Below are 27,709 nucleotides of genomic sequence, written 5' to 3'. Positions count from 1 at the left end.
TGCAGAAACCAGACGCAAATAAACGGCGCACAGCACGAGCCACGCTGTTTTCGATTCGTAGAAACTGTACCGGCTCTGTGTCCGTCTTGCGGATGTTTCTTTTTAGCTTGTATCGTTAGCCGATCAATTTAAGAAATCGCACATCTTTCTCCTATGCATGAAGCATAGCATCTTTGCCAGGATTAGCGTCATGTTGTCTTTCTTTATAATACAGTTCTTACTGTTTACACGTACGTGTGATAAGTAAGAACTGTATTTTGCAAAATGTAACCTTTTAAATAACGAGTTTACAATTATACAGTTTCCTGTTTAAGATAGCATGTAAAATAATGTACGTGCCAGAGGAACAAACGTACATTGAATTGCAACGATTTTCATATCGATCGGATGCGACCTCGTGAGAAAAAACTGCCTAGCCTCTGAGGCATACTATAGAATTGTGATTGAGTAACGCGCGCCTGTGTGACTTCCGACTGCATCACGAAATACGTAATGGCAGTTCCATTAAGTATGCACACCTGTTAAGGTCATCAACAGGTATCACTTACGTCATCTTAACGTACACATTACCGGTGTGACTGCCATAGTGATACCGCGATACAACTTTCTTTGGTTACACACACGCTTCCTCATTAACGTGCGATTAGTAATCGTTTTAATGGAACATAGTTAACGATGCGCGGAGAATGAACAGACTTGCATTTTTATTGGTCAACGTTGGCTGGTTTTGTAAGTTCAGTTTTACATTTTCATTTTAGGATTACAATGCATAGATTTTGCGCTAGATATAGAATGCAACCCACACTTTACAAATATGGATTAGTTACTAGGATAGTTTGCTCGGGTTTTAATGTCGAACATCATGGATAAAAACGATATTTTTATTTTCAGAAAGGTCGCTATCTATATGGATATATCAGTAATTATTCATTGATGCAGAGATTTCCGAAGTGTGGATCTTAAATGTTGCTACTCTTTGAAAGCAGCTTCTAAGCCCTACATTAGTATCTTATGTGAGTATGTTAGATCCTAATCAAACATTATTATCCATCGAATCAACCTTCCATTAATCACGATCTTGCTATCAATGATTCACGTCCAGAACGTGTATCCAAAATGTTAGTGAGGGTGTCGATGTTGAACAGAGGAAGCAACGTAAATTCTCACGTAAATCTGTTCGTGACCATTGATCGAATCGAGCGTAGTATCAAGGACGGTATAGTACGCTCACCTTATCATACTCCCACGCAATCGAATCGAAATTCGTCTCAGCGCACGAATGTCCGTGACTCGTCGAAGGCCACCGACACCGACCAGCCCTTTTTGCCTTCACCTCTCGACTATCTATCTTTCTCTACCTACGTTCTTTCTCTTAGCAATGTTCTAGGGGTCGCGATAAAGTGGCCCTGCGCCGTCCGCGTGATCGAACGTGAAAATCTTCAACGACAGCTACCCAAATGAATGGAATGCCAGCCCACGCTTGAGAGCCGCCTGATAGGCTGCTCGATTCGAGGTGAGGCTTCACCTACAGTACTACAAACTTCAGGAACGTATATATAGTTTTAAAGGCATTGTAGTAAAAACTGTGTACTAATTTTTGTCTTTCAGATTCAAATGCTATGCCTAGCAATTCAGGATATGTATTAAACTTAAGTCATCGACAAAAGAATTTTTCTTTCAATGATTTTTAAGGAGGAAGATAAATGTTGATTCATTTATTGTTTTTGTATAATAAATTATTACTATTATTCATCAAGTAGGCATATTTGGATTCATTGTAGACTTTTTTCAGATAAGGAGTGACATTGGAGAGGTCTCTGATAACTAATTTCACATGTTGGAAAAATAAATGTGTAAGTTTAAAACTGTTGTACTACATCTTTTAATTGAATTAGCGATTATAATTGTTCCTAGTTCATTTGATTTTTCTAAACTAAGTATCAGTTTAGTTACGCAAATCATTGTTATTCAATTCGTTTCCAAACATTTCATTCATCCTTTCCATTCTAATTCATGATTCGGTCGATCTCACGAATGGTATGCCTATGTTTGTAGAACTATAGTCTTACATAGACTAACCCAATTAATTTCCTTATCTAAATTAATTATCTTTAGGTGCATCTGTAACGATACAACAAGGCTGATCACAGACTAATATTGGCTGATGGATCGCATCAAGAATGAATAATTCACAGACATCCGTGGGGCGCCATCAATCGTAATGCCGAGCCTGGAAGCAGCACGTGGACGCGAGTGTGCGTGCACGTCGATACGAAGTAGACTTCGGTAGACGGTGCGGTCTTTCTCGTGTGGATCGTAATAATATGCGCCCACGCACGCGTGAGAGAGTGAGCGTGTAGTATACTGGTTCCCCTCACGTTTCCTACCCTCCATTTTACCAACAGTTCGGTCAGTACCGACCCCCGACCCATCTACCCACGCCTTGTTAATGAAAACATCTTTTGTCAATGAACTGACGTCAGTCCGCTATCTGATTGGTCGAGCATCGGGTACCACGTGATCGTGGACCAATCCTTGCCTGGATAGATCTCCCGTACGCTTGAAGATCCGAGCGCCATTTGCCCATTCTGGACGGAAGAACGATCGAGGTAAGGTGTGGCCTGCAGCAGGCTGGCTAGAAGGCCACGGAAGAGAGAGACGGTGACAGAGTAGAAGGAGCAAGAAAAGAAAGGGAAAGGAAGACGGAAGGTAAGACAGAAGAGGCTGCCGCGCGGAGGGAGAGAAGGGAAAAAAGAACAGGAAGTCGGTACGGCAACCGAGGGAAGACGCGTCGAGCAATGTTGGAGGGATTCGTGAGGTGAGGGCGACGGTCTCGAGTCGCGCAGCGCCGAGATACGCGACCGATCTCCCAAACTGACTCGTTCGAATCGAGCGTTGTGCGCGCAGCATCCCCTTTCTGGATAGTGACGCGAGAAGAATCGAAGCCGACTCGATTCACTGATCGAATGTCGAGTGCGCGGTAACACGGCGAGGGATACCCGCGTCTCTGTCCGTCACGAGGATAATGCCACCACTCACGTCAGTTCGCGCGAAACACGTTGATCGTGGTTCCAGGTAAATCTACGGTGGATCATGCATTTCTCGAACGAGCAACAACATTCCGTGGACGTGGCGTTAATTGGGCTTGCCGTCTTTATTTACAAAAGGATCGATAATCGGGACGAGTTCGCGGCGAAGGAGGAGGAGGAGGAGTAAAAACGGCATTGAAGTGCCGCAGGAGGTGATGGCAACACGTGAGAATAACGCTCGGGAACGACAACGTGCGTTTAGATGCCTCTGAAGAATACGTACTACTATACCACTCTAAGTGCCATTTCATCGTATTCGATTAATATTAATAATAGATGTATATATGAATTATTACTTGCACTTAAATGCACGCACACTTGTCTCTCGTTGATCGTAAACAACATGTAACCAGTTCTGTTCTTGTGAACTACGATGCGACACAAATGTCACGCGTGCACTTCGACTATCATTGATAACACGTTACTTGGAAGTGCCATACGGAGAAAGAGATTCTTTCGACGCTGCAAAAACTCAGGTTTCTGCTTCTCTGAACACGGTGGAGTCTATGGAGATTAATACATTGATGAATAGAAACAAGCGTGTTTAAAGTCATAAGCCAAAGAAGCGTTGGATTTAAGTAAAACGTACAACATGCCAGGAGGAAATGTTATGGAAGAGGAGTTCGTGGACCCTGAGTGGCTTTTCAGAGAACTTAGATCGCAGGATGGTCCGAGCAAGCTTTTAATCTTAGACTGTAGAGCGCATTCTGATTTCTCTGAAGCTCATATAAGAGGTTCAGTTCCTTTAGCCATACCTAGTATCATGCTGAGAAGATTGGCAGCAGGTAAAGTTGATCTGTTGTCGACAATAAGGTGCTTAGATCTAAGAAACCGAGTCGAAGTGTTTTTGTGTGGTGATGAGAACAGCAGAGGGACATTTGTATTGATCGGTGACTCTACGGACCCTGCAGGACATCAGGGTGAAACAATTCAAGTTTTAAGTCGGAGACTTAGGAGTTGCGGTGGATGTGTAGCTATTTTAATGAGTAAGTGTAAACTGTGCATGATATTTATGTATGCTTTAAATGTATATGTTATAAATAATGTTAAATCATCAAAAATGTGTCAACAATGTGTGATTTAAATATATTTTGAGTTTGTATCAAACTTTAACTTGGATACAAATTATAAATGTTGTTTACCATAATTAAATCATCCAAAACAGTGTACGGAATTTCAATTACTGTACTGTTTGTAGTATAGACCTGAAGACTAGAGTACATATCAGTCAGTACACCAAGAGTGAATGAAATATTGATTTACACAGAGAAATATAGTACATCTTACTAATTATTTTCCTTTTATGCTGTATGTCATTATAAATTTATTTTTTTTTTACAGATGGCTTTGAAGCATTCAGAAATAGATATCCTGAATGGTGCGAAGGTAGTCAAACTACAGGAGAAGGTCCTCCTGGTCAGGATTCTAATGAAGGGGAATTGATGGGTCTCAGATCTCTTCGGATATCTACTCCACCGACAAGGTCATACTCTGACTCTGATAGTGATAGTACTTGTGATTCCGTTGGTTAGTATATTTATATATAGTTGAAGTTCTTTTTAATAAAATATGTGGAAAGAAAACAAACTACTACAATTTCTTTTACAGGACCTGAAGAAGATAAAGACTTTCCAGTCGAAATCTTACCCCATTTGTATCTTGGAAACGCGGCCAATAGTGGAGATAGAGAAGCTCTAGCGCGTCACAGGATACAGTACATTCTCAACGTAACTCCAGATTTGCCAAATGTATTTGAAAGCGCGGGTTCCATAAAATACATGCAAATACCTATAAGCGATCATTGGAGCCAGAACTTAGCTAGTTTCTTTCCACAAGCAATTCAGTTCATTGGTAAGCATAAATATCTGTTATCAGTGATTTGAAATTTGTGAAGAGAATTAAATATGACTTTTTCTTTACTTTAGAGGAAGCTCGGAGCTCAGATAAAGGAGTGCTGGTTCACTGTTTAGCTGGAGTATCTCGGTCTGTTACGATTACTGTAGCTTACCTTATGCACAAGTGTAGTCTCAGTTTGAACGACGCTTTTAATCTAGTACGTAGTCGAAAATCGAACGTTGCTCCAAATTTCCATTTTATGGAACAATTACATAGTTTTGAAAAGGAATTGAGGGATCGAGGTGATAGGAATAGAGGGAACGATCAGAGATGTATAGGAGCTTGTCGACCTGGAGGACCTTGTAATTGTCCAGCGCCCAGTTTCCTTAGTCCTATCGATCTAGGACTTAGTCCAGATTCGGGAATAGAATTTGACAGGTGGGCGTCGAGTACGCCGGCTGAATGAGACGGGCAAGGAGGGACCCAATATAAATTTTAGGTCCCTCCTAGTGCGCTGCATGCCATTGTAGAAAATGAAAAGCCATAATTGAAGGGTGCAGGAAACGAAGTTTACATTCTGCTAGGAAAATATCCTAGGACAATTGAAACGCAGTGTAAAAGTAGATAATTAGGTATGTTTGTTGAGTACTAACTCCTGAAGAGAACTAACTCGTCAAGTTGTTAAATGGCTGAGCCTTTCTAGTATTTTTCTATGTACATTGTTTCTCTAGGCTTTGCAAGCCACAATTCTATTGCCGCATAAAAGGAAGTTAAACGACTACTAAATAAATGAGGATTTGTTTTTCCAAAACATAAAAAATATTTTATTTGATAAAATATATTCTTACCGTGTTTCTGGAATTTTTCGTATATAGTCAAATTATTATACTACGTAAGTCACTTTACAAATTTAGAAAAAATAAGTAGGACTATCAAGGGTTCTATAACATTTTTCTAAGTTATTACGATAGCGTTAAATATTGAAAGTATTTTATAATTAAAATCTGTACTTTCTTACAATGTATCGCGATTGTCATTGTATATTGGTATTATCAGATATCAATTTCAAACTTCTTTTATCTGAATCGTAGTAGTGTCTGAAATACGTTGAATTTATTCAGCACTATGTTATCCTCGAACATTTCTAGGATACAATTTTATACGTACACTATATCCTGAAAGACAAAATCTATATTTTTAATACTTATTCCCTGAACCCTTCAATTAACGAGGCTGTGTTTGTTTTATCGCAGACGATGCTTATTCGAAGCGATACGTTCTCCGATGAAAATAAGTCGTCAACACCAGGCAATCACGAGTAGTTGAAGTAACGGATAACTGCTTAAAAACACACTAAGTTTAAGTTCAGAGGTACAAAATTGAGAAATCTTTCTCGTACTCAGCAGTATAGATTATGATAAAGTATACACGAGGTAATTCGAAACTCGAGCGTCGTAATTTTTGACATAGTTTTTCAATACACAAAAGTGACTTATATTGAGAAGGGTATTCTTGATGCATTCTGACTTTTAAGATGCAATGTTGTGTGCACATTCTCTCGAAATAATCTCGGTTAAATAAATGAAGGAGTACATCTTTATGGATCAGTGCATTTCTATAGGGCATTCCGAATCTCTTCTACTTCCAAAACGATAAAACAGTCAGGATTGTCGTAGAAAAAAAATTTTAAAATCTGAAGATTCATTCAGTCTCATGCAACTTAGGTTCCCATTAATTAAAGGGAAGTGTAGGGATCTGTGAAGGTAAAAGGTTGTGCATTGAGCTCTTCTTAAATTCTTACAAGGTTCTTCTGCACAAAATACAATCAATGAGAGATCACTGTTTCAAGAGTAGAAAGGGGAACCTTCTGTCACTTACATTTGCTCTTACGAGTCCTGGGAGAACTCAGGAAGGGGAGAAAGAACTTAATCTAGAACCTATTACCGTCACGTGTAAAGAATATCTTCCTGTACCTAAGGGAAGTCTAAGTTCTTGAAATAAATTTTGTTCAACGACGATCTTGATTCTATGTGCGTTAATACAAGAGTAAGAATTAAATAATAACTATATATGATGTATGACAATTTGAATGCTAAATTTTGAATTGTATGATCAGCACTGTTTCTATTGTCTTGCAGATCTCAGATATATATTTAAAATTATTTTTGTAAAAATGAAAAATGAAATCGCGTATTCACATTCCCATAAGCCACAATGACCTGATACTGTAACTATCTTTCGTGTACTATATGTATTGTTCATCGAGCATAATTGAAGTTAATATGAGTGTACACAGTGAATGTTATTTTTCATGTAATTAACTAAAAAAAAGTTGTGGTAATCGACTCTTGACTGTTGCAAGAGTAAATTGATATACAACTAAGGAAATATATATTTGACGTTAATGTAATAACAATATTCTACTATTACACTGTTGTCTGTTGTATGTTTATCGAGCATGATGCTCGAAAGATTTAATCAAATATTATGTATATTACATAAATTATTATTTTATATTCATCGTTGTACATATATTTTAATTAATTTTCATTTGGAAATACAACTTGTCTTACCTGAATCGTGCTAAACAACTCATCTTTATGAGAAAAAGAAAAAGAAAAAAGTGTATGTTTCACGAAGTTTTAATATCGGTTTCCTTTTTGTACAAATGAAGATTATCTTTTTGTTATGGCAAAATGTACTTTTATTAGTAATAGATAACTATAATGTTTTAAATATCAAATTGCAAAAAATATAAGAAGCCTATTTAACGCAATTTCGGCAAGTATACTTGTTAATTACAACATTAATCATTAGTCTTGAGTTCATCATTTCATTGTTTTCTTTTTAATTTTCTATATCTTGCAACGTTTAAATAATCAAGCTGATAATCTGTTTTGAACAGTTCGCCAGTTTGTTCGGTGTACTTGTCGAGATTTTTGTTTCTGACATAGTTTTAAGTATATTTAATGCAGCTTCAGATTGTCGAACTGCTTTAATTAAATCATCACGGTCCTGTTGATTTGTTGCCGTGCATAAAAGTGTTCCTAGCGCTACAAGAGTTCTGAACACCGCTTCGGATTCATTCAAAAGAGGTAAAACAGAGAATATTACGTTTAAGCATTGTGTTTTACCAACAGTATCGCCATATTTGTTCAAAGCCACGGTTAAGTTTAATATGTAAGTTGAAATTGCAACCTGAAAATACACATCGAATCAGTTTTAGCGATTAATCGCAATATTCGAGATCAATTTAATTTTATTTTACTATTCGTACCTGATTGTTTTTACTTCCAAGAGATTCTAAGCCCAATATTGATTTTAATATCTCATCTTTGTAATTAATGCATAACTTTTCACCTGTTTCGTGAGCGAACATATTTGCCAATAAACGAAACGCGAGCATTTGATTAGAAGGAAGTGCATCGCGTCTGATATGATTTTTCACGATTTGCAACAATTCATCTGTACAGAGAACGTCGTTAATTTCTTTACACAATACTATGAGTCTTGTTATATCGAGGACAGGAAACAATACGTCGTCTGACCAGTTTAAAAGGGTCATTAAAGTATTCAAAGCATCGGTTCTCAGTTCGGGTGACTGATTTCCTGCTAATTTCACTAAACATTCCAACTGCTCGTTCGTTACTTTGAGAGCATCAATTTGTTTAGAATTTAATTCTCGTAGTTTTTCTGCAAGAAAATAAAAATGTTTCTCATATTTACATTAATGACAAATATAAACACGGTACATAATTTAAATACCCAAAATAGCAGGAAGATTAGCTTGTTCTGATCTCAAGTATTTAATGTGAGGGATATAAGAAGGAGTTAAAGATGTGTCAGAAGAGTTGAGCGTCGTTGATTTTGTACATTCCTGAGGAACTGTATCTGTTGTTGCTTGAGGAATATATCTACTACCTCCTGTGAAAGGATCAGCATATTGAGCATCAGCTTTTACAACTGGTGCAGGTTGGGAATTTTTTATTATAAAATTTGCAACCTGTAAATGGAAATAAATTACTATATAAATTGTCTGTTATTAAGGAAAAGATAATAGATATCTCAAACTTTATACCTGATCTAAAAATAACTGACTAAGACCATTGTCGTGAAGGAATTTCTGAGCAACATGCCATGGATCTTGATCATTGTTATATGGTAGTTTTAAGGGGGGAATGCCATCTTGTATATCGACCGAAAATACATAATCATACTCCTTTCCATTATATAGCTGCTTTCCAGATGTAGCTGCACTGCCACCACTAGCCCCCATAACATCTCCAATCTTTATCCACCTCTGTTCATTTTGTGACCAACTGTATGCTCTTATCGCATCGCCGTCGTTAATAATTTTAGTTTGTCCATCTCTCTGACCAGGTTGTAGCAATGCTTTTGCATCTGGTAAACTGTTAGTGTAAAAATTAACATACCAGTTTATTATTTATAATCTGATTTTGTTCTCAGATTCTTAACTTACTCCTTAACTTTGATCCCACCTAACTCTTGTTGAGCATTAAGCTTAACATTAGCTACTTCCTGCTCAAATTTTTCTAGTATCTCTGGATCTGCATAATGTTCTGGATTGCAACTAAATATCCTGACAATACCATCAGAACTTCCAGTAACTACATCACCATCAGGAAGTAAAGCAATACACCATACAGATTGAGTTGGCAGAGTAATAGTTTGACTTAGTTCACTGTTATTCCATATCCTAAGTGTTCGATCTTCACCAGCAGTAAATATACTTGTTCCATTTTCAAAGGCTACAATACTGTAAATATAGTTCTCGTGTCCACAGTATGTTCCTAAACAAGTTCCAAGTGATACATTCCAATGACGTACAGTGGCATCATTGGCACAGGTTAAAAATTCATTGTTATTTATTGTAGAAATATCACGAACACAATCAGTATGGCCAGTTAATTTATGTTGTATGGACCCATCACTTGTCCATATTATAACTAACTTATCTGCTGATCCAGTCACATAAAACCCACTTGATAAATCTGCTACACACCATACAGCAGCAGTATGACCTAACAGATCTAGTAATGGTTTGCTTAAATCATTGAGGTTCCAGACTTTGGCGCTCATATCCCAGGAGCTTGAAAGGAATGTCCCTTCCTTTTTACCTGCTCTCAATTTACATACTGTATCTTGATGATTCTTTATGATGTTTATAGGTTCTGTTTGATCTGGTAAATAAATACGTATGGTTTTATCATGGCTGCCAGTTATAATAAAACCTGTAGGATTATGTTCCGATGGGTCTATAACGCATACGGAAGTAACAAAATTAGTGTGTCCTTTCAGTGTAGTAGTATGTTCATAATCTTTCCCATTCCTGTAAAATATTTGGTTAACATTTATTCAGTAAAATATATTAGAAAAGGAAACAAATATTTTATTTCATTTAAATAAAATATAGGCTCTAGTTTGTACAACAGTAATTAAAGGTTAAATACCCTGACGGTTTCCATACACGGGCTGTTTCGTCCCAAGAAGTTGACACGATAGTTCCGTCAGTAAACGCAGCCACAGCTCTTACGTCCGATGCATGTCCAAAAAGAGATGTTCTTAGTTTATAACACGGTTTAGCCATAGTATTCTGATAATCGTGCGAAGCACGCAACAAGGACATAACTTATGCAAATTCTATGTCGTATGAAAATCTCTCCAACCAAAACGTGTAACTACGAATAAATGCTTTTATATTTGACATTTAAAATGCATTCGAGCATGCGTGACACTTATCACTGTATTCGTACAGCATTACATGCATTTTCGTAGTTAAAACACATTACATACGTAAACAAAATTTTCGCTAATTTCTTGCTAACGTCATTAGCGAATGTCTGGTACACATGTTTCAAATTGCTGTCCACAATTTCGCAAAAAAGTTGGTAACGCGTATATGAAAGAGCTCTGTTTTCTAAATGCGACTACAGTTTCAAATATCTAATTATTTTTGCACATTCGTGATTAAAATTTAGACGTATCACTGATTAAAATTCGATTTTCCACTTTCAGCTTTCCGTAATATTGTTATTATTTGTTCCATAGGAAATCGTATTCAACTAGCGCACCACAGCTAACTTCAATACTCTCTCTCCACCATTAATTCTATCCCTACCATTATATACTTTCTTCTCTGTTAATTATATATATGGTGAATAAAATATACAAATATTAATTATGTTGTTGATTGTTTTTTTTTTCCCAAATTTGTGGCATAGATTTCTGAAATCTGAGTACACTTTATCTCGAGACTCTATCTCAGATTTTCATTGCTCGTTTTCACATATAGCAAATTTGTCATATTGGCACTACTGTTTTAAGAAAAAACGTTCACTAATTTAAAAATTATTAATATTAATTATATGATAGAATATTTAAGCGGTTTTAATAATTTAATTACATAAAAGACCAAGGTAAGCTTTACAACTACAATGTTTAAACGTAATTCAACTATGATGTTGTTACGATTGTACATAACAACTAAGGTTATGTGTCCACTTATTTATGTATAGATTATGAAGCATGTGAAAATCATCAACTCGTTGTGAAGACTTGAATTATTGTACTTTGGATAAGAACATAAATATACTACAATAATATTTATAGAACAATATAATGAAAAGTAACAATGACGTCTGATAAAGATGCACAAAAGAAAAAAGAAAAATTGTATGGTAGGTATACATTATATAAATGAAGGCTATAGCTAACATAGTTTAGTAAGAAAATTTGAAATAAAATATTTTTCTTCTAATAATATTATTAGTTATCTACAAACTTGTTTCTTAGGGGCATTATTCTTGAGTGGATTAGCAGGAATTTCTGCTATGATTGGATTTGGCAGTGCCCTAGCATCAACTAGAAAACAAGATACAAAAAGTTTTGAAGCTGGATTAGTAGGACAGAAAGGTCTGTATGAATCTGGAGCTGCATTAGCAACCAGGGCCCTTTTTATAGGCTCTCTATGGGCAATTGGAGGTTGTGGAGTTCTTTTCTATGGTATTTGGAAGCTGTCAGGAGCTAAGACTGCCGAAGAGTTTCGATTAAAGGCTGGAAGCATTTTGCCAAGAATACCAAAGAATGATCCACCCCAGAGTAGGACTGAATTTGAAAACCTTACTGACTTTCTTAGATATGTTTCAGAAGACTGGGGTAAAGAAAAGTAATATTTCCTAAATCATTTGAAGTTTAACAGCAATGAATAGTTTTTTTGAGTGGTCAGAACAGTCAGAGATAAATTTTAAAGATCAGTCATCTGTAAGAAACTGTAATTATAGAGATTTATGCTCTTTTCAGGTGTTCAAACAAAGTAGAAAAATAACTATTGCATTATAATTAGTATAATGCTTTTTGTATATTTTACTTCGTGTTTTTATATGTACATGTAGTTATTACTGAATAAAATAAAGATTTTAATTTGTAAATATTGTATATTACAATAAATGTCACATTTTAATTTCATCTGGTATGAATATTTTAAAAATTGAAAATTATATCTTGTTTCCCTCTTTGAAAATAATTAAATTCCTCAGAAATTGGGGAAAGCATTTATACTCAAAGGAGAACATAGGAATTTGTGTGGGTAATGTATGGAAATTAAAACAAGTTTTGTTTTTATACCTCCCGTTATAAATTATTATTATTAATATACAATGCTCATGTATAATAAAGAAAAAAGCACAGATAATAACGTAAGAAATTATAGTAACAAATTATATCGCTAGTTTTTGTTGTACGCTTGTTTTATTCCTATTATACACACACAAAACATACCGCCCTCTTTTTCCGTTTTTCTTTTTTGTGTTGTTATGTTATTTGTCCACGCTTATGTACGCTGACTGATCACACACACTGTCACCAAAAAATCGAACCATTAATCTTAATTTATCTTAACATTGTTTTTCTTTCATTGGGTTGTACTTATCTCTAATTACAGAAGATAAATGTATGCTATATAGAATTCATTATTAAATGGCCAGATATAATAGTAGGCAGAATTTTTTTATATATATATATTTCGCATCCTTTTTTTTATTTGGAGTTTTCCGATAGTCATCGAATATTTTGACATACTGCAAACATTACTTCTTGTGTAACTTAAAAATTAAGAATTCCTATTCGAAAATTCATGTTCCACTTAATTAAACAACGTGTTAATTCCTAACTCATTTTATTCGGCTGTCTCCTAAAAAACTATTTGTCGTTTCTCTTTTAAAAAAATGTATCCTATTTGAAATTGTTACACAATTATCATCACAGTGACAATTTAGCAAGTATAACATTTTCAATGACACAGTGAAGGTAGTACTTAATAGCTATATCTGTATCAATAAGAACTCAATATTTTTTAGTCTGTCTTCTTCTATGAAAACAGACTTTGTTTTATCTTTATCGGAGAAACGCATGCAGCTTAGGATCAAACGGTGGTCACACTATAATTAATCCAATTGCACCTCTATCAATTAACAGAGCAGCACTCAACTGACTAATAATTACTTATTAAATAGCATCGAAAAGAGCAGCGATCAGTTACTTATGTAGGAAAATCCTCTCTTTCTCTCTTAAAAAAAAAAGGAACAAGTATTTGCAATAATTGCTTTAATTTAATGGCACTATGTTAAATAACTATAAATTTCAAACCCATGGCTAAACGCAATACTGGAAGCGTCAATATTATTAACAGTGAATATAATTTTTACAGTAGAAGTGACACGTGTTATGTCACAATACTCAACGGTCATATAATAAATTTCATAAATATATAATTGTAACTGAGAATGCATCACACATCAATGTTATATTTACGGTATTTATTATACTATTTTATATCTATAAATGCTAACTGTGTATTAGGTGTATTATTGATATATAATGCCAACACTAAAGGCAAGAAAATAAAAACAAAAGGAATTCACTATATTTTGTTTGTTGTTGACAGATTATCAAGTAACACGTTTAATGGAATTAAAATAAAAAGAAATGCATTTCAGCTTATTGCAAATACCTTTTACATACTAATTTACGTATTTGTTCCTATACGACTCACGTTACATTATATATTTTTGTATCTTACTTGCTTTTACAATAAGAATTACTGATGCATTCATAGAAAGGATTTCCTATCAACTCATAAACTTTCATTTTAATCTAAAGACTTTTTCTCTTACAGATAACTTAGGTACATAAATATTTCATACGAACAATTCAATTCTTATCCACCAAATGAAATGCGCATTTTGAATAATTAGTATCATTACCGTAGTTATTATTTAATTAAATAAATAGGCAATTGAACTATTTAAATTAATTATATCGAGCATAGTAGTACTTTGGTGATATTTATTAATAAATCAACTGTTGTGCCTTTCATTGGACTAATTTTTTCTTTTATTTCAATATTATCAATGAATTTCAGTTGAACAAAAAAGAGCTCATGCGCAGCCTGCGATAGTCACTACTGTTTTGTACAAATTCGCTACCTATTGAAGAGCTGTATAATAATTAAAACTATCTGGTAATCATTTCTAAATTAAACAGTCAATGGGACAATTTGTAAATGATACTGTTAATATATGTATTAGCTGTACTCATGCTTCTATTGGTAATAATATTTGTGCGAATTAGAAACAAATTGATAATTTATAAAAACAAAAGAAGAAAACAAATACAGAACTGTATCCAATCAAAAGTCTTATACAATCTTAAAAAAAAAAACGTAGTTAAACAATTTCGCGTATGAAACTGCGCGTCGATCAGCGGCATGAACAATTGTTTTAAATATTGATACCATTTAATACACTCCCATTTCCCTTAACAGATGCTTTTATCCTGACCATGCGACTAGAATCGGTCAGTTTATGTTTCAGAGAACAAGCATCCCTACAAAGATGTCTATTTAATTATATAAAATTACAAAAAAGGGACCACTATTGTTTAAACTTTTTTTTTTCTTCTCTGAAGCTATTCGTTTTATCCTCAGTAAGAAGTTGTCTCTTTAAAAATGATCGTTTTTTATAATTACAGCTTTCTAAAATTTGTTTAACATCATAGCTTCATCTGTACATACTTATATATTCATTGGAAACATTTAAAAAATTAATTGAGGTTGCATTATTTTATGAATTTCAGTAATTTAAGTAAATAAATATAAATAACATAATTTGTACAAAAGAAACTTGTTTGGAAAGAAATTATGTTATACAAAATATTACAAATTTTACAAAAATAAACGTCTCTGCAAGGTTGGCTGCACCCTGGTAACAAATACGAGTAAGGAGCCCATTTCGTTATTCTTAGCAGCATAAAATAGTCGTAATAGAAAATAGTAAATATAATTTCTCCGTTTCTCTTTTTTATTAACGATCGTGAACGCTCGAATGGAACAATCCAAAATATTACGATTTCACTCTCTGATTGTTATCTATTATTTTACTATTTTCTACGAAGAATATTTTTAGCTCGTTTCGGAGGTACACTTAATGAAATTTCACATTGGAGTTTTCCATTTTTCTGTCTCTTTCAAAGGCAAATATTTTATCCTTATTGTGGCAGAACGAGATTTGGGAATAATCTTTTTTGCGCGTTTGTTTTATCAGCGCGGTATTATGCGCTTGTTACCACACGTCAAGAAAATGACTGAATTTAAAACAAACTGTAGAATGTCTAATAGATAATGTTTTAACAAATTTATAGATTCCCTATGTATAACAGTAAATATATTAAACATGTTTTTTGTGATTCAGTAAATATATATCCTGTTTTTTATGAAAGTATTTAACGCACATACTTTTTGATACTAAATAATTTTATATGAAATTAGACGCTAATACAGCCTTCAAACATTATCTCCATCCTCGTTCTACCTAAGCTTCTATAACATATTAACTTCACACAGAAGTATTAAAAAAAAGATATAAAGAAATTTCTTCAGAAGTTGTTCTTAGGAACAAAATATTTCTTAAGAAGTACCTCTAAGAAGCTCTTTATTCATTGATAAAGTATTTAACATCAAACATGTTAAATACTTTATCACAAAATTTATTACTAAATTTAGTGTGCAACATTTTAATATTATAAAATTCAGTGTGCTATATGTTTGAATAACGCAGTGTCACTTTCACCCTACCACAAGTTACATGACTTTGAGTTAACAAAGACTTCTAAAAAAAAAACTATTTCCAAAGGGTATTTTTTGAAAGCCATTTTCAAAAGTATGTTTTCCAAAAACACACTCTGAGAGCACTTTGAAGAATTACTTTTGGAAAGCATCTTCAGAAAAAGTTTCAAAAAATTTGGTGTGCTTTAGTTAGCCTTGAGCTTATCATACTCTGTTCCATTAACATAACTCTTTTTCTCCACTTTGGTACCATGCCTTCTATTTAGATAAGAGTTTTGGAAAAATTTAGCAAAGAGGATAAAATAGCTGAAGTATATAAGCAGGCCAAGCATCAGATTGATACGTGAAATGTGACAATCGTACTTGCCATTTTGCAATATCTGGAAAGCTCTAATATTTATAATGCAACCTAATACCATTTGCATGAGTTGAAGCGTAGTAATCAACATGGCAATATTCTTTGGTGGTCTGTAGCGCATCGCTTTAAGAGCATAGTACGAGTACATTATAGAGTGAACAAAGTAGTTCATTACAACGTACCACCTGGCAGTTGACGCGTATTCTGTATACGAGAACCATGCATACAGAAGAACTGTTATATGATGGTACCAATGTAAAAATATCAAGCGTTGTTTTCGTAGCACAATAAAGATTGTATCACCAAGTTCTGGAAGCTTCGACAGGACGAACATCCACGTCCAAAATCCGGACACGCAGTCAGCTTTGATGTAGCTACAAGAGAATGATATTGTTAGCACGAATGTTTTGCACTGATTTGTAAAGTAGAAACAAAAAGATAGAATTACCTGGGCACACAAATACTATATTGGAATCCATAATTTCTTAGCACATAGATTAACTCTGGTGCTGTTCTAGTGAATCCAATAATGGAGAACATAGCAAGCATCGTATTCCATATAGTAAGTAAACCTCTTAGCTCAAATTTTGGTCTGTTTGACATGTAATGTTGTCCACCAAAAATCAAAATCATGTAAATGCCGCAATAATAGAAACCATTCGTCCAATTCTTTCTCATCCATAATTGAGTCTCTGCAGGACTGAAAGTCTCTTCAAAATTGAAGACGTATGAATAATTTGGTAAAGTGACCTCCATGTAATCCACTTTATTCATCTTGGACTATTTTGTTCCTGTGTCCAAGTAACAGTTGAAAGCACCACTTCTTCACCAGTCTTTTATTTACTGAAAACAGAAAAGATAGCATTATTAAAAAATGTTCACGAATAAGTGATTTGGGATTGTAATTCATTCTCTGTCATAAAATGGAATTTCATGATATCCTTGAATTTTGAAAAATATTATGAAATCGCCATGCTAACAATCATTGAATACTTCGCATTTCGTTTGCACAATTCTTTTGTGCACCATCCGCAAATACCGTTGCGTAAGAATATATTGTTATTTTATTGTTGGTTTCATTTAATCAAATCAAAGAGATGTTACATAAGTTATGTAGGTTGATATAAAATATGAAAATAATTTTGTTACATCATGACCCCCAGATTTCTTTAGATTCTTGTTAAGATTTCTTTTATATTCCTCAAAGTTTTTATAATAGATTCCTAGTATGCTGGAATTCTTTCAAGATTCCTTCCTAACACCTGCTCATAATTATCATGGACAGAACATATTAATCCAGCGCATATGTTGCGCTCGAATGTGTCACTGACTATAAACAAAATAAACCACGTGTACGTTAAGCAATATCCGATTTTGTGACATACTTTCTCTCGTTCCAAGAATGATTATTGTTAATTGCGCAAAATTCAATTGCAGCATTTTGTTTTTCGGTAACGCATAATTATAGTTTCGTATCAGTAATTATTAACTGAATGTAAATTGACTTTTTACTGAGCCATCTAACAAGTCATTGAATGCATTCAATGCAAACCAAATCAAATACGACATAAAGTAATAATCGACTAATCATACATTAATTTGAATATAATTGTAGTGTTTTTTGGCGTACCCCGTAGTTACAGTTACGTTCGTAGTTACAGTTACGTTCAGATAAAACGAAAGTCACGATTCATAATTACTTTTAATTATTTTACTACGTGTTTCATGTCATTCACTCTCCTACACTGATGACCGACTTTTCCTAATCACTCTCTACCTCCTTTCTCTTTTTCACTCAGCTTATCCTCGTCAAATATTCAAGCATTTATTCGTTTTCGTCAAACGCATCGCGTTTATTTTCGTCTTCGGCAAAAAAGAATCTAAACGTCCGGTCGATCGGACGTTCTAATACGAAAAATAAAAATGCAATATAACGTGATCGTACGCAAAGGTCACGTAAGAAGAAAGGTCACGTCCATGCAATTACATCGTGATGTTGGCGCGAACCTTGTCTGAAATGCGGAAATAAATGCGAATTATTAGTACGTCATCAGAGAGATTGAAGGATTCAGAGAGATTGATAAACAAAAATTTTTTTACGTACGATGCAAAACCAGTTTCCTCGTAAAAAACAATTTATCATCGCACGATTGGTCGATATGTCGTCGGCAGATCATTACACGATCGGATGATGACTGTACTTTTTATCGGGCGTTGTTAATGAAGTATTAATCATTCATTGACAAACTAATTTGTCTCATAATTACTGTCACTGCATTATGTGCGGCAATTCGGAGACTCGGATTATTTAAATAGTAGACGTTTGACAGATGAGTACGTTAATAGCAAAAAGCGCGGGTCATTCAAACGAATAGAAAAGTCGTGGAGGGCAGCTATGATAAATGATAAACTTATATAACTGATTCTAAATAAATTATCATAAATTATTATTATCATGAAAATTACGAAAATTAAATTTAAACTAAAAGGCTATATCTGTTGTTAACATTCGTATCCTTATCACCTGTTCAACAGTATTGTTATCGGAAAATATTTTCAATTATTTTGTACGGTAGGTCGCGAATACTTATACTAAAAGTAACATAAAATATGTAGTGCGCCGAGTGTCTTGCATATTAAGTGATTATTATTGTATAACAAGTCTTACATAATTTGACGATAAACTATTGCAAAATGATCGTAATCGCAATTGTGGCACCACATTTTCTGTCATGGCAATCAACGTATTGAGATCGTTCAAACCGTATCTTGAAATTTTGTAAGAACAACGAGCAAAAAGAAGAAAGTTATGAAAAATAAGAGGTCAAAATTAGAATTAAGTCGAATAATTAACTTAATTCCTGTTGTATATATATTTACAGTACATTCACACGCTTTTAAAAGTGAAGTTATAATTAAATAGGTTAAATAACATTTCAATTGTAAATCTATGCAAATATTGTAAATTCACATGCGTCGCCGACTACCTACGCCCATTCTTCTCCGAAAGAAGGGCTTCTCAGTTTAATAAAAGAAAAATTACCGTCGTAAAAATTTGGATGAATAAATATGAACACTCACTAAATTATTATTTAATTAAAAATAATTCTAGCAAGTTTTACTATTATACAAAAAACTTATCTAGCAGAGCTTTATTCAAATACATGTGCTAAAGAAGTTGACTCGAGATATCAAATTTACGGTCACTGCCATAGAGATATTATTAATCCTGCATTAAGTAACCACGTTACACATACGATTCTCCATACGAGACTACGAAATTTCATAACAATCGATGATTGATTCTTATTACCTTATCTCTCCATATCTCGCGCAAGAGATACTATAATCGATCACGCCATTTGAAGAATTTTTTCTTGCATCATCTTCGTTGCGAGCATTATGCTTAATTCATATTTTTTGTTCTGTGATGTTATTATGTTATTAATAATATTAATGAGATTAATAATAATCCCTATCCCTAGATTTTTGGAGGTTCCTAGACATCCAGGTATCTCTGGATTCCTACATATCTCCAGATGTCTCGACCCCTATAAATTACAACCGCATATCAATTTATCTAGTTATATCATGAACTCGGTACGTGGTCAATGGCAAACGACCTCATACTTAACCACTGGCACGCTACATATAATTATCGAATTTCTATTTAAAGATCGCTGAAAGTATTTCAGATGGAAAGTGGGAAGAAATTTCTATTGTTGTACAACAATTTATATCGCTATCATAATTAAATAAATTCTTTAATTAAGATACGGATCGCGATAACATTTTCGTGCGTGGCAGATATTAACTTTCCACGGACTTTACCCTTGCCAGAAAATCGTAATTATCACCGCATCTACACAAAAATGAAGATCGATCTGTTGAATATTCGATAAACGATTCTTTGACTCGGTGCGTTATATTTTCTCCGTGATAACCGAAAAGAAACTGTGTGATTCTAGTAACACGAGGTGGATGTCACAACGCTTTAAAAAATATTAAAAACTAAGGGTATCGGTTTGATAACCTCTGTATTTGCGAAAACTATTTTCTTGTCATGGATATGATCTCGAGTATCATTTAACGTTTGAACCTAACATTTCTCTACTTTTCTATTTTCAAAACTTTATACAAGTGCAATGAATTGCGTTGTAAATACGATAGTGCGTTGCACTGTTAATTCATAACGGTGCAATGCGTTGTATAGTGAATTCGTTAAACTTTGACGCGTTGTGCTGTCTATGTGTTGTAAATTGCACTGAACTGTCGATACGTTGTAATTCATAGCGCTGTCAATGCGTCGTTATTCGGTACGTTGAACTGTCGATGCGTTGTAATTCGGTTGTGCTGTCAGCGCGTCGTAATTTGAGGAGCTGCGCTGTCTATGCGTTGTAATTAGGTGCGCTGCGCTGTCGACGCGTTGCGTTGTGAATGCATAGCAATTCGATGCGTTGTAATTCAGTCGTTGCACTGTCGATGCGTTGTGTTGTCTATGCATAGCAATTCGGTGCGCTGCGCTGTCGATACATTGCGTTATGAATTCATAGCAATTCGATGCGTAGCACTGTCGATGCGTTGTGTTGTCTATGCATAGCAATTCGGTGCGCTGCGCTGTTTATACATTGTAATTCGGTGGGTTGCGCTGTCAATGCGTTATATTGCCTATGCATTGCAATTCGGTGCGATGCGCTGTCTATAGATTGTGATTCAATGGGTTGCGCTGTCGATGTGTTGTAATTACGCGAGTTGCGCTGTCAGTGCGTTATACTGTAAATGCGTCATAATTCTATATGTTGCGCTGTAAATGCGCTGTAACTCAATGTGTTGCGCTGTCCTTGCGCCACGTTGCGTTCATGGCTTCAATTCGATGTGCTGTCGGTACATCGTAATTCGATGTTATAATTCAACTCGTTGCACTGTTAATGCGTCACGCTGTGAATTCGTAACAAGAGTTGCGTTGTCATTGTGCCATAATTTGATACGTCAAGCTTCACAGCAATTCGATGTGTTGCGTTGTCAACGCGTAATTAAGTGGATTATGTAAATGTAACTTATCTGCAAAGGGTTGTTAATTGATCGCATGACAGCGTTAACTGTTGACGACGCAACACATGTCATCCAACATATTGCTAAACATGTGGAACTTGAACTTGTCACGTTATAACGTATAGCGATACAACATGTAGGGTTTAAACGCGTGACCATGCATCATGTAATCGTACTGTGTCAATATACCCGTCGAGTATTCAACAAAGAATCAGCGGTCGTATTTATCAGCCGTCAAACAACGATACAAACACGTGATTTAATAACGATCTTCAGATATATATATATAAATGTTCGTAAAAAAGACGATTTGAAGATAACTCCGTGACCGTATAATTATATGAGAATGAAATTAAAAGTAAATATTAAATGAAGTTCAAGCATGATAAGTGCAAAGTGCGTTTCGTAAAAGACGTTCGTGAAATTTCGTGTAACAAGAGAGCATTTATCGAAAAGAGATATTGCTCGGACGAGTGTACTTCATTAATATTACGGTATAGGAATCGATAATAAAGTATTCTGCATAAGCCAGAAGTTGGATCGTATGTTTCTTTGATTAACAGTTTAATGAACCCGTAATCGCACGTACCGGAGACTATCATGTATCTGAGTTATTACTTTGGTAGTAACCGATATGTTTAATTTTAATAATAATCTTGAAAAAAAGAACCAAGTCGAATCGACAAAACAGTGGGGCATCGCCCAATCTATAATTAGCATTACATATTCTGGTTATTTGCACTCAAGTCAGCTTCATTTTTCTGTGTCGCCTAACTCGACATTTACATTTTATTTTTTCTATTTCTTTGACACAAATACACCTGGATTTTTTTCGATTCTAATAGTATCCCATAAGATGTTTAATACATTAATTGCTATCGGAAGATTTCGCTCGCTCTTTAGCAAGTTTAATATGTTTTCGCGTCCTCGCGCGAAATACGGATTTAAGTCATTTCCAGTTATTTTACATAAATTTGATTAATCTACATACAAGTTTGACCAGTTCATTTCTTCTTAACCGCTCTTGCTACGCGAGAATATTATCAAGAATAGTATCCAATTTTATCAACATTTTTCAGCGAGTTAATTGAACTTTCGATTCGGTTCAAAAATGTCAGTGTCCGACAAAACTTCCCATTTCTGACATGAAAACGGTCCACAGGATAACAAAAACAGTATTATTTCTCACACTTTGGATGAAAAATCACGTTCAGTCGTAAGCTTCAGACGTAAAAACATTGTACTGTTTTATCCCATTTTTTTTCATGACGTATCACCTTACGTCACGCGTCAACATCATCCCATAACCGCATATCTTTTATGTGCCAAGGTTTATAACAAATAAATATAACATTTGGATGGTAATGAATTTTACAATTTTCTACACAATTCAACCTTTGAACATTCGTTTCCCAAAGGTTAAACAAGGAATTTGCATGTCAGTACACAGCATATCCGGTTGAGGTGTATAAATATTACTGTTTCTTCACATAGGCAGTTTATTGCGCATTTCGAGATGAATTTAATCTTTCAAAAGTGATAATTAAAAGGAAAAAAATTGCCTTATTTAAGATAATAACGATTCAATGTATCAATGATGGCAAAAGAATACATAGTGATCAATTTTTTTTAGTCATTCAATTTGCAAATTAATTTATTAATGCTGTACCGAGAAAGAAAAAATGAATAGTTGGTTTCCTAAACATTTCCATGCTGAATACTTATTTCAGTATATTAGGATACGCTGATTACGTATACGCATATACGTCATGAGAGGAGCTATAGGTCAATATTAAACAATCATCCTTCTACGACGAACATGAAAGGAAAATAAAACATTAGAATTCAAAAGCCGTAGAAAAACATTTCATAAATCATATGTATAAATGATTTTCCGCAGATCGATAAATGTCAATGGAGATAAGTTGAAAAGAATGATAAACGTGATTTTATTTTGGGTATTGGAAGTCGTGTGAATCGCGTTTGAAAAACGATTAAGTAACGCGATAATTACACACGCGTTGGTACAACTTTATCTTTGTTAATTTAAATAATATATTGGCTGCGATGACATATATTGTCGCGAGAGTATCGCGAGTAGAAATTTGGAAGCAAAAACTTTCAACTCGATAACAAAAAAACAACGAAATACGCTTGGACGCGCGTGACCTGTCCGATAAACTTTGTTGCTTACCACAAGGTGAAAACGCCGGCAGTAATGTGGGTTTTTGAATAATTCTCGAATATTCGAGCGACGGGGGTATCAGAAAATGATCGAATTATTATTGCGAACGTACATCTTGTTAGTGAAAGAATATGCCGTAAGGATTTCGCGGTTTGTTGACTACCTAACGGCTTGATGCATTCCCGAACAATATTTTATTCTTTCTTACGAGTAGATAAATTAATTTTTAAATATTCTGTGAACGAACAAAGTTTAAATTAAATCGTTCAATTGACGATGGCGCGTTCCCTTGTTAATATTACTGACACCTAGCCGAAGCATATGGCGATTCGTTAGAATTTCCGGCTGCTACCAGAAATCGATGCGCGCGCAGGAACAGCTCATCATTTGACGGAGTAACGGATGAGGAGCTCTTATTTAGGTAGATGACCAAAGAAAACAAGATGAGGTATGAACCGTCTATTGTGAATGCAATTTAAACTCGCTTATTTCAGTCTATCGTCACCTTCTTTGCAGACAAGATTATTTCTTCCGATTAAATTCAACCCGAGTTTAAAAAAACGACTGCGTTTCAAGTTCTCTGATGTTCGATAAAATAACGAAACGAATTAATAGAAAGGTAAAAAATGTATGAAAATTCCAAGTCGTATGATATGTTAATTTCGGGAAAAAAACATTAAATACGAATTAGAAAACATTATTCGGATCTTAGAATAATGTATACCAAAAGAAAATAATTAAGCTGTATAATTAAACTAGTTTAATTTTTTAGGCGCCGTTTATGTTGTACACATAAAAAGTTTCAAATTTGAAATTCAATGGATCGTAATTATACATAATATGCTTCTATGTGTATACAAAGTGTATTAATTTGCATTTTTCTTTCAGATTATTTCGTAACGCGTTTCATGGAAAGTTTAACAATCTGAAATATGTTACATATAACTTTTACCGAGTACTTTCTAAGGTATTGTGTTTACAAAACTGATGGCAAAAAATTAGCAGGAACCGGAAGTATTGATGGAGGTCTAGTTCGCGCCTGAAGTGACACGTGTAAAACATAACCTCTTGAAAAGACACGGAGGGTCTGCAACCGGAACAGTGACTCAAAAGTCGACCACCATCGGTACTTCCTGTTATGATCGGTTTTTCTAATGAATATTTATGCACATGATCTAATTAATCAGAAATACTTTTTTATAGATTACTCATATTAACGATAATATATTTTTTGTAAGATGTACTAGAGACTATGTGAGTACAATACGTGTCGTAAAAGTTTCGTGTAAACAAACCTCTAGTGCTTTTAATATTTAAAAGAATAACAAGACCAGCATAAATGAGTGCAACGCCGTATACGTGTATGACTATGTCTATATTCTCTTTTACGTCAAATGTATAAAATTGAAACGTCATAAATAGATAATACGACTAGAAAACCGGTTACAGTTATAAAATAACAAAAAGTAAGTTAATTAACTCATACATTAAAGCACACATTAAGTAACCTTGTTTTAATGTGCATACATGTTTAAAATACAAAGTATTAAACTTGTAAAAAAATGGCAAATAAATTTTTTTTTAGATAAAACAAAAATTGGTTTCAATTTCCTTGCGACTCTTCAGTCTACATAGCAGTTAATTGAAAGGTCAAGTTGAAGGAACGTAAATTCTAATTATATATCTCGATTTCACCAGTTCACATAACTATTTTTATTCTAATTAAATTGAGGTATTTTAAAGTTTTTTATACGATCTGTTTTCTAACGCTATCTTTACGATCAATATCGTGGATAGAACCCGATAAACACGATTGTTAAGTTTAACATTCAATGTACGCTATGAATAATGTACGTATGTATAATTATTATAGATTTGTAATGTATCATTTACATTGGGTTACAGTTCAATACTTTAATTAAGTATGCATAAGAAATTTGACAGTGTGTAATTTACGACATTGATTGAAGAATTCTACACGAACTTGCAAACTTCGTTAAGAAACTGTTATATAAACAAAATTATGTTAAGATAATATTACAATAATTTTATATTGAAAAAATATTAAAAATTGTATTAATAAAAAATATTGGAAATTATATAAAAAAAATATTAAAAATTATATAAAAAAAATATTAAAAATTATATTTAAAAAATATTAAAAATAATATTATATTAAGAATTGCTAACGCTTAAATGGCTATAGATAAAAGTATTAAGGGATTAGTGAACTAAGGAAAATGACTAATGAAAATTCACGCGTGCTATAAAGAAAACAATTTCTAAAGCATTTTAATTAAAACAGTTAGAAGACAATGGGTAATAGTAAGTTCAATTGAACTATCTTTTGACACACAGTATAAATACTTATAAATGAATTGACTCGAGGTAAAAATTTCAAATTTTACACTATTGTAAAGGTCACGTACTGCGAACTTTTGATTCATGAATTTAAATAGAATTTTGAGAACATACAAAATGATTCACGGTAAAAATGATAGAATAATCTAATTGTAGTTTAACTGCATTTCAAGTGAATAAAAATTAACCTTAAAGTCGGAGGACAATCTTTCGCGCGGACTTCACATATAAGAAATGTGACCATAAAAATTTAATTTATTTATTAACAAAATTTCCTCGTAAAAAATTTTTAACTAACTTTGTTAATGCAAATTTATAGCACTTAACGGGACATCAAACTTCTATTACAAACATTTTTCTGTATGTGTTGTGCTTTAAGAATTAATCGCAGAAATGTGTAATTTTAACCTTAGCGTTTTCACACCCTTAAAGGGCGACTGAGCCCGAACGAATGCCGCTGTTGTAGCGTCAAATTACTTTATGAATTCATAAAGTATTCAAATCGGTGTCTGTTGTCAATTAATAATTAAAATATTCCTATTGAGAGACATATTTCGTTCGAAACTATATTACCTTCGCTCTGGCATATAGCAACGATGATATGCAATTATATTTTCAAGAAATCATCTAGGTATCACGCACGTGATCGCATGGTGAACCGTAGCATTAAACGAAGACTGATAATTAACTTCACGTTCGTTTTTAAGATTTTCACAGTCGCTGAACACTAAACTTATTAATTCGCTAGAATGAATAAATCACGGTTTCGTAGAATTTATTCGTAATACTCTGTAGAGAACATTAAACCTCTTATATCGATGTAATTCAATGTGTAAAAAGATGGTGAAATAAATTTTAAAGGAATTATTATCTGCTCAGGTGACCGGTGACTATAAAAATTGGATAGATCCTTAAATTTAGCCTAGACTAAATGCGGCAGTGAACACGTGCGAAAATAAACACAAACGCAATTATAAGAAAATGTGTAAGATAAAAAGAAATCGTGAGATAAGATAAAATATTTAATAAAACGATTACAGTTATTGTCAGAAATTTTAATATGGTATAAGTAGAAATCGTCGCGTACAAAATAACGAATACTTTCAATGAAAGTTGAAATCAGAAAATTATGTGAAAATCACCTGACAAATGCTAAACTATATAATACCGGACAGGTATTAACTTTCACGAACGATTTCGATTCGCCAAATCGAAAATCAAGAATGAAAGTTACCTATACGATCGAAAACGAAGTAATGACATAAAATTCACAATAATGCACGGCGTTATAGGATAAAGAGAAAAAATATCATATAAACGATAAAAATTAAGGATACATACCTTAAAGTGGGCCGAGTTAGCAATGGTTTGAGAGCGAGTTGATGGGGGAAGAGGACAGAAGTTGGATCACAGAGGATCGTTGATACAATTTGTTTGTGCACACGGAAAGATAAAGACTCGCACTTATAAGTGGACAGTCCTGACTTAAGTGGGCATATTCGTTGAATATAATAAAACAAGGTTGACTTTCAGTCCTAGTAGTTTTCACACACGCCGCCGGCCCAGCAAGATGCAAATGGTAGAACACCGCAAGGCGCCATCTTTAGTCGAATAGTGCGCAAACTATAGCGGCTGCCAAAAGTAGAGACAATATAATGGTTCAAGAAGTTCCTAAATAAATCAACTCG

At 34.0% G+C, this 27,709-nt stretch overlaps 4 protein-coding genes and 1 long non-coding RNA gene across 11 annotated transcripts; 3 read left to right on the top strand and 2 right to left on the bottom strand.

The window, feature by feature from the left end:
* Window positions 1-304: 304 nt before the first annotated feature.
* On the top strand, window positions 305-7,445 carry Mkp3 (Mitogen-activated protein kinase phosphatase 3). Its single transcript, XM_076540979.1, has 8 exons — window positions 305-729; window positions 892-1,013; window positions 1,377-1,513; window positions 1,609-1,853; window positions 2,116-4,075; window positions 4,431-4,616; window positions 4,698-4,940; window positions 5,015-7,445. Exons 5-8 carry the CDS (start codon window positions 3,682-3,684, stop codon window positions 5,389-5,391), a joined length of 1,200 nt encoding a protein of 399 aa, XP_076397094.1. The 5' UTR covers window positions 305-729; window positions 892-1,013; window positions 1,377-1,513; window positions 1,609-1,853; window positions 2,116-3,681; the 3' UTR covers window positions 5,392-7,445.
* A 106-nt stretch (window positions 7,446-7,551) lies between these two features.
* Window positions 7,552-11,068, bottom strand: Plap (phospholipase A2 activator protein). Its single transcript, XM_012295091.2, has 7 exons — window positions 10,740-11,068; window positions 10,397-10,624; window positions 9,406-10,275; window positions 9,004-9,334; window positions 8,691-8,928; window positions 8,203-8,618; window positions 7,552-8,123 (listed from the first exon to the last, which is right to left on the bottom strand). The coding sequence occupies exons 2-7, from the start codon at window positions 10,570-10,572 to the stop codon at window positions 7,797-7,799; spliced, it is 2,358 nt and encodes a 785-aa protein (XP_012150481.1). The 5' UTR covers window positions 10,573-10,624; window positions 10,740-11,068; the 3' UTR covers window positions 7,552-7,796.
* A 153-nt stretch (window positions 11,069-11,221) lies between these two features.
* On the top strand, window positions 11,222-12,373 carry LOC100878242 (transmembrane protein 242). Its single transcript, XM_003707461.3, has 3 exons — window positions 11,222-11,362; window positions 11,462-11,623; window positions 11,739-12,373. The coding sequence occupies exons 2-3, from the start codon at window positions 11,578-11,580 to the stop codon at window positions 12,113-12,115; spliced, it is 423 nt and encodes a 140-aa protein (XP_003707509.1). The 5' UTR covers window positions 11,222-11,362; window positions 11,462-11,577; the 3' UTR covers window positions 12,116-12,373.
* A 1,940-nt stretch (window positions 12,374-14,313) lies between these two features.
* On the bottom strand, window positions 14,314-27,650 carry LOC100878128 (elongation of very long chain fatty acids protein baldspot). 2 transcript variants are annotated; one of them, XM_003707460.3, is made up of 3 exons: window positions 27,363-27,650; window positions 16,872-17,266; window positions 14,314-16,797 (listed from the first exon to the last, which is right to left on the bottom strand). In XM_003707460.3, the coding sequence occupies exons 2-3, from the start codon at window positions 17,195-17,197 to the stop codon at window positions 16,251-16,253; spliced, it is 873 nt and encodes a 290-aa protein (XP_003707508.1). In that variant the 5' UTR covers window positions 17,198-17,266; window positions 27,363-27,650; the 3' UTR covers window positions 14,314-16,250. The 2 variants fall into 2 exon arrangements, with proteins under 2 accessions (XP_003707508.1, XP_076397099.1); XM_076540984.1 differs by lacking the exon at window positions 27,363-27,650 and adding an exon at window positions 18,054-18,211.
* LOC105663781 (uncharacterized) lies at window positions 20,892-25,696 on the top strand. 6 transcript variants are annotated; one of them, XR_013040833.1, is made up of 4 exons: window positions 20,892-21,833; window positions 22,555-24,108; window positions 24,177-24,279; window positions 24,549-25,130. It is a non-coding gene; the product is annotated as an uncharacterized LOC105663781 (long non-coding RNA). The 6 variants fall into 6 exon arrangements; XR_013040836.1 differs by having other exon boundaries at window positions 20,894-24,108; window positions 24,549-24,786; window positions 24,864-25,130; XR_013040835.1 differs by having other exon boundaries at window positions 20,895-24,108; window positions 24,549-24,627; window positions 24,864-25,130.
* Window positions 27,651-27,709: the final 59 nt, after the last annotated feature.

The sequence above is a fragment of the Megachile rotundata genome, chromosome 16 (assembly GCF_050947335.1).
Source record: "Megachile rotundata isolate GNS110a chromosome 16, iyMegRotu1, whole genome shotgun sequence".
Lineage (NCBI taxonomy): Eukaryota > Metazoa > Arthropoda > Insecta > Hymenoptera > Megachilidae > Megachile > Megachile rotundata.
The sequence above is the reverse complement of the archived record's forward strand: the minus strand, read 5'-3'. Positions and strand labels throughout refer to the sequence as shown.

Coding starts and splice junctions, on each gene's coding strand:
- LOC100878128 (XM_003707460.3), bottom strand. CDS start 17,197: ATGAATAAAGTGGATTACATGGAGGTCACTTTACCAAATTATTCATAC. Junction 16,798..16,871: donor TATAGTATTTGTGTGCCCAG/GTAATTCTATCT, acceptor ATTCTCTTGTAG/CTACATCAAAGCTGACTGCG.
- Plap (XM_012295091.2), bottom strand. CDS start 10,572: ATGTCCTTGTTGCGTGCTTCGCACGATTATCAGAATACTATGGCTAAA. Junction 10,276..10,396: donor CGTGTATGGAAACCGTCAGG/GTATTTAACCTT, acceptor AATATTTTACAG/GAATGGGAAAGATTATGAAC. Junction 9,335..9,405: donor GGTGGGATCAAAGTTAAGGA/GTAAGTTAAGAA, acceptor TTACACTAACAG/TTTACCAGATGCAAAAGCAT.
- LOC100878242 (XM_003707461.3), top strand. CDS start 11,578: ATGACGTCTGATAAAGATGCACAAAAGAAAAAAGAAAAATTGTATG. Junction 11,624..11,738: donor GAAAAAAGAAAAATTGTATG/GTAGGTATACAT, acceptor CTTGTTTCTTAG/GGGCATTATTCTTGAGTGGA.
- Mkp3 (XM_076540979.1), top strand. CDS start 3,682: ATGCCAGGAGGAAATGTTATGGAAGAGGAGTTCGTGGACCCTGAGTGG. Junction 4,076..4,430: donor ATGTGTAGCTATTTTAATGA/GTAAGTGTAAAC, acceptor TTTTTTTTACAG/ATGGCTTTGAAGCATTCAGA. Junction 4,941..5,014: donor ACAAGCAATTCAGTTCATTG/GTAAGCATAAAT, acceptor TCTTTACTTTAG/AGGAAGCTCGGAGCTCAGAT.